Here is a 10,472-nt window from a genome sequence, read left to right on the forward strand (position 1 = left end):
CACTGGTCATTGCTTCTGTGAGACTCAATATCCAAAGATCATATTTCAACAACTCCTCCTACATCCACCTGGGCCTACCTCTTCCACAGGTTCTTTCCATGGTTAGAGATTGGCACTTCTTTACACATCTGTCCTTGTCCATATGCATCACATGGCCATACTAGTACAGCCTTCTCTCTTGCACACTACATCTGATGCCTGCTATACTCAATTTTATATGATAGTGTGAGTGTCTTGAGATATATACACACACATATGTATATATATGTATTGATTTTATTGACATTGTCAAGATTTGATTAAAATGGGGAATGGTCATCTTCAAAGGTTTTAAAGGGTTAATTAATTTATTTACATATTTAAACGTTTATTTCCATTAAAGGTTTTAAATGAAGAAGAAATTGCCCTGGCTGCCAACAATGAATACAATTTTGACCATCCTGATGCCTTTGACTTCGATTTACTTTTCCAAACATTGAAGAGGTTAAAGAAAGGCAAAATAGTTGAGGTTCCAGTTTACAACTTCACCACTCATGCCAGAGAAAAACAAACAGTGAGTTGAGAAATAGTTTTCTGTTATATTCATCATTACCAATGATTCATACAATGCTTCCACATCTGGGACTGTGTTGTGATTATACATACAGATGTCCTAAACCAGTATTGTGCAAAAAAAAAAAAATCTGACAAATTTGTCTGAAGTCTTAAGCCACCACATTGCAAACTCTGAGCCATAGGAAGGCTGTCTCCTCAGTTCACTTTTTCTACTATTATTACTACTACTACTACAATGGTCTCTACTTCTTGGAACTGAATAGTCTCGTACCAGCTCCACTCAATCCCTAAATCTTGTGCCATCTCCACTCAAATACTCCTTACTCACTTCTCTTTCTTATCACCCATGTTATGTCTCCCTCACTAACCCCTACACTATTCTATATACCCAGTCCTTATTCTCTACAGCATCAGTCCTCTGGAATTCCCTCTCTATCCAACTGCTGTGGCTCTTCATGAGGACCTACTATGTCACTCCTAACAGTCTCAAACCTGCTTAGGCCATGAACACAATCATTTCCTTTAAAACAAACCATTAAAAAAATCCCATCATCTTGTATTTGGAAAATGGAGTCCCTTTTTATTAAGTTACATATATGAAGTTTAGATATGATCTTAAGAATAATGATGATTATTTTTTTTGTGTTTTTCTCTTTTTATAGAAAACTCTGTATGGTGCCAATGTAGTGGTGTTTGAAGGGATCATGGCGTTTGTAAATAAGAAAATTCGGGATGTAAGTTTTTTAATTAATTTTTTTCTCCAATGGCATACATTATTACTGTGTAATTGTGACATTGTATTAAATATTGTTCTTGATGTGAAAGTTGAAATTTTTTCCACAGAATTTCTTCTGCACTGTTTGTTTAAAAATTTTTTTAAATTATTAAAAAAATTTTCCAGATTTTTTTTTGTATTCTGTCTTGCTTTAACTATTTTATGTCTAAATTTCTTAAATGACTTCCATCAGCCAATCTCTTTACTTAGTGTATGATGTAAACACTTGTTCCTTAACTCAGTACTGTCGCTTTACTACAAATTCCTCTACTTCACTTCTAGAACTTCTTTTTACAGAATTTGGACTCCCTTCCCATCCCTGAAAGTTATTAATTTGTGCCTCTGTGGGATAAGTTTAACATGGCTGATCTTTTTATTGAATTTTTACAGATACTGGACATGAAAATATTTGTAGATACTGATTCTGATGAATGTCTTGCCAGACGCCTAAGAAGGGATATAGCTGAACGAGGACGCGATCTTCATGGCATTCTGAAGATGTACAACAAATTTGTGAAACCTTCCTTTGATTATTACATCGCTCCAACCATGAGTTATGCTGACATTATTGTTCCACATGGTAAACTATTTAATAGTCTCTTCTGTTACATCAACAAGACAACCTTTGGATGGCCATTGTTGGAATGCTTTTGGTCATAAGCCTTCTTCATTGGGCCAGTCTTGAGTTAAACAATAACTACCATTATAGAACTGTTTATTTGTTGATATATCTTGAATGTTTTAAGTAAAGGTAACTGTTTCAATAGATGTTTACAATCTCATTTATTTCTATGTAACTATAGGAGTGGATTTTGCAATGGAGGTTCAAATCCCAGACGAGCTATTGCATTTCACTTTCATTAATTTTTAGGACTTCCAATTCCCAACCAGAGTCAATGGCCATTTTCATCTCAGATCTAGGGGCCTCCATTAGTCAGAGTTGGCCATGCATCTCTATGCACAAGATTCATTTTTTTTTTACTTTTTAAAGAGTATTAGTTTCCTTTGTATGCAGGTCTCTCCTTTTTGTGCCACCAGCAATGTCAAGGCTGGTACAGCTTGGTACCAGTGTCATCAGAGGTGTAACTGGTAGAACACAGAACAAATTTATGGTCTCATCCAACACTGTAACAGTTCTGTTAAGCCACTGCCTTGGAATGGTACTTTTTCTTTTATTGACCTAGGAAGGATGGAAAGCAAATTTGGCTTTGGTGGAATTTGAACTCACTGCACTGAGCATTGGAACAAATATCACAAGGCATTCTACCCAATGCTCTAATAACTCTGCCTGTCCACATTTTTAGATGACATAATGCCTGCTGGTGTTTAATCCTTTTGATACTAATCCCGGCTGAAACTGCCTCTTGCTCTGTAGTACAAATGTTTTCAAAAGTTCTGAGTTCGAATCTGCCACCAACCCTTGTTCACAATTTATGTTCCTAACACTAGCTTAATGATAACTAAGTTATTTTACTAAATTCTTTGTTATATTTAAAATTAATTGAAAGAAACACAGAGCATCTCAACAAAAGTATGGTAACAAAAGGGTTAAGTTTGACATCCTTATAGATATGGTGCCTTTAGGCTTCCATAGGAGTTCATCATTCAATAACTTACTGAATACTTTACTGGGTCACCTCAACACGCTGCTGATGTATATGAGGCTCAGTGGATTATATAAATGTTAGTACTCAACTAGTCCTTATTTTATAGACCCATCCCACAGAAGGATAAAAGACAAAATAGACCTCACTGGGTTTTGAACTCTGAATGTCAATATCCTGGACTGGATCATTTTATACCTGTAAGGATTGTCATTAGTTTGTAATTTTTGAGTTCACATCCTGGGATGGGTTTGGAGAAAGTAATGTTAACTTATGTTGAATCAGTTGCTACATTGCAATAAATTCTACAGCAGTGCTGCTACACTCCTGTCTGTCACATTATTACTTCATAAGGTGACCTAGAAGTAAATCAACAATTATAAATGCTTTTTGTTTGAACCTCTGGTTGGCATATAGCACACATAGTACATAATCTGTAATAATCAAGTTTTCATTTCAATGAATAATAATAATTTCTACAAGTATTTTGTCTGGTGTGCTGATAATTCCACCAGCTCACTGCCTTAATAATAATAATAATAGTAATAATAATAATAATAATCCTTTCTACTGTAGGCACAAGGCCTGAAATTTAGGGGTACTTATTCTATTGACTCCGAAAGGATGAAAGGCAAAGTTGACCTTGGCAGAATTCGAACTTGGAATGTAAGGATGGACGAAATGCTACTAACCATTTTGCCCAGCATGCTAATGATTCTGCCAGCTCGCCGCTTTGCTACTACTACTATTACTAATGTTTGTATATATATATATATATATATATATATATATATATATATATACACACACACACACACACACACACACACACACACACACACACACACACACACATCGCACTGTATCACTGTATTGACCAGACTATTGGATGTTATACACCATTGGCCACAATATTCTTCCAATTCTTTCTTGAGTGTGCCATTCTTTTCCATCTTGGTTCAACTTGTTGAACTAAATTGTCTTCTCATCATTGTGGAGGCATTCCGAGTGGCTTTTCTGATCTCTTGGATACCACTCAGAAACTGCATGGGTCCACCTGTTGTCTGTGATTCTGATGACTTCCATCAGCCAATATCTTTACTTAATGTATGATGTAAACACTTGTTCCTTAAATAAAATTTGTTCCCACTCAAAACAACTTTTACCATAAATTTGACTCTACATTTTTGTACTGAGTTCCACCATCAGTAAATATGCAATTGGTATTCTTAAATTTATTTAAAAATAACTTTAAATGAACATTTACACACAAGCACACACATTTATTCTTATTTTAACACTCTTTCATCATCATCATCTTTCAGGTGGTCAGAATAGTGTTGCCATTAATCTGATTGTTCTTCATGTCCATAAAGAATTACAGAAGGTAAAGTCCTTTAATAAAATCTTTGTTATTTGGTAAAGCTTGATGTCATGTCCTTATAGAAGTAATTACATTTATGGCAGGAGTGGGGTAGGAGTGGTGGCTCACATCATGAACAGTTTTGGTTCCATAGTAGCTGGCAATATGGATAGTAAATTATGTATGGTGTTATGGTGTGTGGAATGAATTATATGTGAATGTGTGCATAGAAGCAGCATGGTGGTCTCAGGTTCAATCCTACTGTATAGCATCTTGTGTAAGTGTATTTTATCATAGCCTTGGATTGACCCAAGCCTTGTGAATATAACTGGGTGGATGGAAACTGTGTAGAAGCTTGAAGGGGTTCAGCTTTGTTACTCTGCTACTGTAATGTTAAATCAAGGAGTCGGTTATTTATTTGCTCAAATAACTGAATAGTGTTGAATATAGTGGAGATATGAATGGATTTCAGCTGACTTTCTGTGATACTCTCTTAGACTGGAATATAATAGCAGATGATAATTTAATAAATACAGTGATGATAGGGTAGAATAACAGAGAGAAAGGGCCAAGATAGAAAAGTGGTAAGGTGAAACTGTAACCATAACCTTATAGCATTTAAACCGTCCATATTTAGCCCAAATATTTTACCTGTTCAATGTTCAAGCCTCTCACACCTACCCTACAATGTCATTCTAAAAATAAACAATTACATCTTTCAAATCTTGTAACTACAAGACAGTGCTCGATTACTTCAAAACAACGTGAATATATAAGTGCTGAATTTGACAGAGTAATATGAATGCTAAAGGATTAAGTTTGTTAAGTAAATTAGTGAATTTGTCCAAAGTGGAAACTGAAAAATCTACTTTTCTATGCTTGCTTGGACTGGATGGAGTTTGTTAAGATAATTTTTAGGGCTGGATATTCTTCTTGTCACCAACCCTCACCTTGTTTCCAAGCATGATAATATTTCTCCATGGCCCAACATGTTTTCATGAAAGATGGAAAATGAATGATACTACATGCATAATGGTGATGCACATTTACAACTATTGTGTAATGGGAAAACACACACAGACATATATATATATATAGGTGCAGGAGTGGCTGTGTGGTAAGTAGCTTGCTTACCAACAACATGGTTCCGGGTTCAGTCCCACTGTGTGGCACCTTGGGCAAGTGTCTTCTACTATAGCCTTGGGCCGACCAAAGCCTTGTGAGTGGATTTGGTAGACAGAAACTGAAAGAAGCCTGTCGTATATATGTATATATATATATATATATATATGTTTGTGTGTCTGTGTTTGTCCCCCTAGAATTGCTTGACAACCGATGCTGGTGTGTTTATGTCCCTGTCACTTAGCAGTTCGGCAAAAGAGACCGATAGAATAAGTACTGGGCTTCCAAAGAATAAGTCCCGGGGTTGAGTTGCTTGATTAAAGGCAGTGCTTCAGCATGGCCGCAGTCAAATGACTGAAACAAGTAAAAGAGTAAGAGTATATGACTTGCGGCTTTTTTACCATCTACCAAGTTTATTCACAAGGCTTTGGTTGGCCCAATGTTGCAGATGACATTTGCCAAAAGTGCCACTCAGTGAAACTGAACCTGAAACCATGTAATTGGGAAAGGAACATTTTAGCCACACAGCTCAGCCTGCACCTTAACATTTGTATAAGCAGCACCACCTCATAAGCAAACAATGAATGAATATAAAATCATTTTACTAATCACTGTCTTTTATCCCTTCTCCTTTACTTTTCCCCCTAACTTGCAGCATGGGTTTAAACTGAGGTCAAAGTTAGCAACTTCAGCTATGGCAGGTCAACCAATGCCAGACAATCTTCATGTTCTGGAAATGTCACCTCAAGTCCAAGGTCTTCATACATTTATTAGGTAAGTCGGCTTTCATTGCTTCTGCCTACAGCCTTCTTGATTTTCTGCTTCTATTTTGATTTTATGTCACTTCTTTACTCAACTGCCAACTTCCATACGCATTACACACATACACAAAGCAGGTGTGTATATTAGTGTATTTGCAATCAGTGTAAATACAAAAATATTAGCATGCATATTTGTTTTCTGTCATCATTGAACATCCATGTTCCACACATATGTGTGTGTTTGTATATGTGTAATATATGAATGTGTGGGTGTGTATGTATGTTTATATATATATACACACACACTACTAATATAGGATGAAGATTTTTACAGAAAAAATTTCATCAAAAAGTGGCTGCATATTAAAATACCTTTAAAGGTTAAAATTATAAACAACTTATAAACAAGGGCAAAAGAAAATTATTTCTATGCCAATATGCTGATAACAGACTTTTAAATCGTCCATTTCCACATATTATATACCCACTACAGAAATACGTTGTTCTGAAATCGGGAAGCTAGTCAAGCATACTAAATTGGTAGCTCAATACCTTGTTACTCTAGTAACCTCTTGTTACAGGTATAATAGAACAAAAGCATAAACAGGTAGTCACCAAGTATCAAATCAATTTATAACATAATTTAGATAATGTATTGAAGAGAAATGCAAATATGTATTAAAAAAATGCATACAGTAAGAACCCAGAAAGAATCCAGTATGTGAAAAGTTTGTAATAGTTCAGCTGTAGATAAGTACACTCCAGGATGAAGTAGAAAAGAAGGAAAAGAGTTGTGTATGTAGTACTTTACAGCTGTTTCTAGAATAGTTGCATGTTTGCTACAGTTCTGTGTATATTGTCTGCAACACGAAAAGGTTAAGTGCAACTTATCTCATCATCATCAGAAGACTGACTATTGTAGCATATATATATATATATATATATATCTTTTATTGAAAGTTAATGCTTATCAAGTACAACTCCCCATCTCTTCCTCTAGATAATAGAGTAGATAAGGTATTGCTCTACTTATTTTAGAATCAGGAATTCAGATCTCTTGCAGCTAGGTTGTTATGTTTCATATCAGGACATTTTATTCTAAATGACTTCTGTTAACCTAGCTGTCCATTGATCAAGAAAGGTCAAGTAGTAATTAACTATTTGTTGCATGGAATGCTAAATATCTTTTCTTCTCTATCAGTTGTATTAGTCTAAAGTTTTCTACTTCATCTCATTCTCTTTGCATTAGGAACTGCTACACACCCAGGAGCGAGTTCATCTTCTATTCCAAACGGTTGCTAAGAATGCTTTTTGAGCTTGCCTTATCCATGTTGCCTTTTAGGGTAAGTTTACTTGCTCGTCTCTAGATGTGTCTTCATATATATGTACATGTCTACAACACACACACACATACATATATAAGTGACTAATTGACAGATGTGTTGGCTAGATTGCTTTTCAATAATCATTGCAGCTTTCTGTGTCTTGAGTTCAAACCTTGCCAAGTTCACCTTTGCCTTTCATCGTTTTGGAGTTAGTAAATGAAATAGCAACCCTATTCTTGATTGATCCTCCCTTTTACTTTCACTCTTGCTTTCTATCCCTCTATCTTTCTGTTTGAAGAAATCTTCTGTGGTCTGACCTAGAGAGGGATGGGATTCATCAGAACTAAAAATATTCAAGACCTGCTGTGTCATAATGATATTTCCATATATACTATCTACTATATAAATGTGAGTGTATGTGTATATATATGTTGGTAAGGCTCTGAAATGGTGCGTCTTTGAGAAAAACAGATTTGATTTTCAAAATCTGTGTCGCAATAGGAAGATTTTTGGTAATTAGTAATAAAAAAAATTAATTTGCTACAAGAAATAGCTCAACTTTTAGATCACTAAATCTACCACTCTCTATCTGTCTTTATCAGGCTCTTCTCTTTAATGCCTTTCTCTTCTGTATATTTAGCACACTCTTTATCACTATGTATATCTCTCATACATGCTGCTCCCCCCTCTCTCTCTTCCTCTTCATATAACATATAGTTCAATGTCAACAGCATCTGTCTCTATGTAAATTATTTGCCATGTAAAAAGCACCGATGCTGGTACCACTTAAAAAGCACTGGTGATAGTACCACCTAAAATGCACCCAATACAATTTGTAGAATGGTTGGCATTTGGAAGGGCATCCAACCACATAAACCAAACCAAAACAGACTATGGAACCTGGTATGGCCTCTGGCCTTGGCAGTTCTTGTCATGCTGTCTAACCCATGCCAGCATGGAAAATGGACGTTAAATGTTGATGTATTACTTTCTGCTTGGCTACAACCTAAGCGTTCACAGTTCTGGCCTGTGATTTGTGGCAGGTCATCTCAAAGAAACACTAGTTATTCTCTGTTATAAATCTCTGCCTGTCTTTCTTTCTCTTTAACCTACATACAGCTGAGGGTTCTTTCACTTTCTAGACCTTCCTCTGTCTAGCTCCTACACCATTGTTACTAACCACCTCTCTTTGTCGAGTGGTGCATTTGGTACTTGTACATTTTCCCACCTCTGTCCACATTTAAACCTCAAATTCTTTTACTATAATCATTTCACCTTTTTATTGAGAGCTCAGCAGACAGCAGCCACTCATATACACACACACGCACACAGACAATCTGTCTGTCTGTATCTCTCTCTCTCTCTCTCTCTCTCACACACACACAGATATTCACCCCCTCTTCCTTCATGCATAGAGGTGTATGTGGTTGATGTTAATAGCATACTGAATGAAAGTTAATAAACATTTACTGCTGTCACCCAGTATGCTAGAAACAGCTGTTACATTCCCACTATTGTTACTCAACATGCTGCACAAAATAACTACAGCCCCTTTCTGCCAGTATGCTTAATGCTGCTTGAACTGGTAATCTTTTAACCCTTTAGTTTTCAGGTTACTCTGTCAAATGTAAAGCTTATTTATTCACATTTTCACTTAATCATGCATTATCACATAGCTTCAAGAGTTTGATGATGTGATTGTTTATTTTTAGAGTGACATTGTAGGATAGGTATGAGAAGCTGGATCTGGTCAGTTTGAACATTAAAACAGGTAGAATATTTTGGCTGGATATGACCAGTTTAAATACTAAAGCATTAATCGTGTTTATTTGACAATTTTCCATCTACCATATGTTAGAGGGGTTTGCAAGAATTCCTTTTTATGACTCAATTTAATTTGTGTATCCTTTAATACTTAATCCTTCAACATTTAAACTGGCTATAACCAGCTCAAATATACAACCTGTTTTATGTTCAAGATGCTCAAATCTGACCCCTTGCACCTATTTTACAATGCCATTCTGAAAATATACAATCACATCATTGAAATCTTGATGCTATGAGATAATACCTAATTACTTGAAAACGGTGTAAATAAAGAAGCATTCCATTTTGTAGAGTAATTTGAATGCTAAAGAGTTCTCATCTGGTCGGATTCTACTCATATATTGGCCAATGTCTTTGATGTTCAGCTTGTGTTTTCCAATTTATTTCTGTTGAGTCATTTACAGGAGTAAACATGGTATGTGCTGTAGTATGCACCTCAGCAGTTCCTTTGATTTTAATATCCTCGTCATTTTGCATCTGCTCTTCATACTGGTATGGGCATAATAGATTCTTACACTCTGAGTTGGTTCCTGTTTGGAGTTACTGCTTGCTATTGGGGTTGGCGGATCATGCTTCACATGTGTATTATTACAGCTGGATGCCCTTCTAATCAGCAACCCCTTTACAGTGTGTACTGGGTGCATTTTATTGTGGCACCAACACTAGAGAAGCTGTCTTGTCCTTGATAAAACTAGAGTTCTCTCAATCCTGTGGTGCCACCTATTAATTGCAAACCCCTTTATGGTGAGTATTTGGTGCATTGAATCACAACACCAGCATTAGTGGGGTTGCCTTATAACACACAAAACTAGTGAGTCTTTGCTACCCTTTAATAAATCATTGCTGTTGAATCAAAATATGAGATCTGTTAGTTTACTGGAAAGGATTGCTTGTGTAAATCCCTTATGTTTTGGGCCAGAGATTGTTATAATTTTGAAAATTCTCAGTTTGAAGTGCACTATAATCTCCGTCCCTCCTTTTTCATGGCAGACAGTTTATTTTATTGTTTGTCGTTATTGTTTTGATTGTTGTCACTTCCTTATTCTTTGAATTTGATTTCTTATGATTACAAATTATTGCTCCTGAGTATAATTTATTTTGATATCTTCCATATCTATTTCAGACGATAACTGTTGAAAC

The 10,472-nt window shown here is 35.8% G+C and overlaps 1 protein-coding gene across 3 annotated transcripts in view; it reads left to right on the forward strand.

Moving 5' to 3' along the window:
* Window positions 1–10,472, forward strand: part of LOC115218342 (uridine-cytidine kinase-like 1) — a 41,670-nt gene that overhangs the window by 8,830 nt on the left and 22,368 nt on the right. For all 3 annotated transcript variants that reach the window (XM_036508309.1, XM_029788093.2, XM_036508308.1), the window contains exons 5-11: window positions 383–553; window positions 1,218–1,289; window positions 1,721–1,910; window positions 4,260–4,321; window positions 6,075–6,193; window positions 7,430–7,523; window positions 10,456–10,472. The exon at window positions 10,456–10,472 is cut by the window's right edge and continues 46 nt beyond it. In XM_036508309.1, the coding sequence (XP_036364202.1) occupies window positions 383–553; window positions 1,218–1,289; window positions 1,721–1,910; window positions 4,260–4,321; window positions 6,075–6,193; window positions 7,430–7,523; window positions 10,456–10,472 (725 nt within the window). The remainder of the gene's footprint in view (window positions 1–382; window positions 554–1,217; window positions 1,290–1,720; window positions 1,911–4,259; window positions 4,322–6,074; window positions 6,194–7,429; window positions 7,524–10,455) is intronic.

Source organism: Octopus sinensis, linkage group LG13 (assembly GCF_006345805.1).
Source record: "Octopus sinensis linkage group LG13, ASM634580v1, whole genome shotgun sequence".
Taxonomy (NCBI): domain Eukaryota; kingdom Metazoa; phylum Mollusca; class Cephalopoda; order Octopoda; family Octopodidae; genus Octopus; species Octopus sinensis.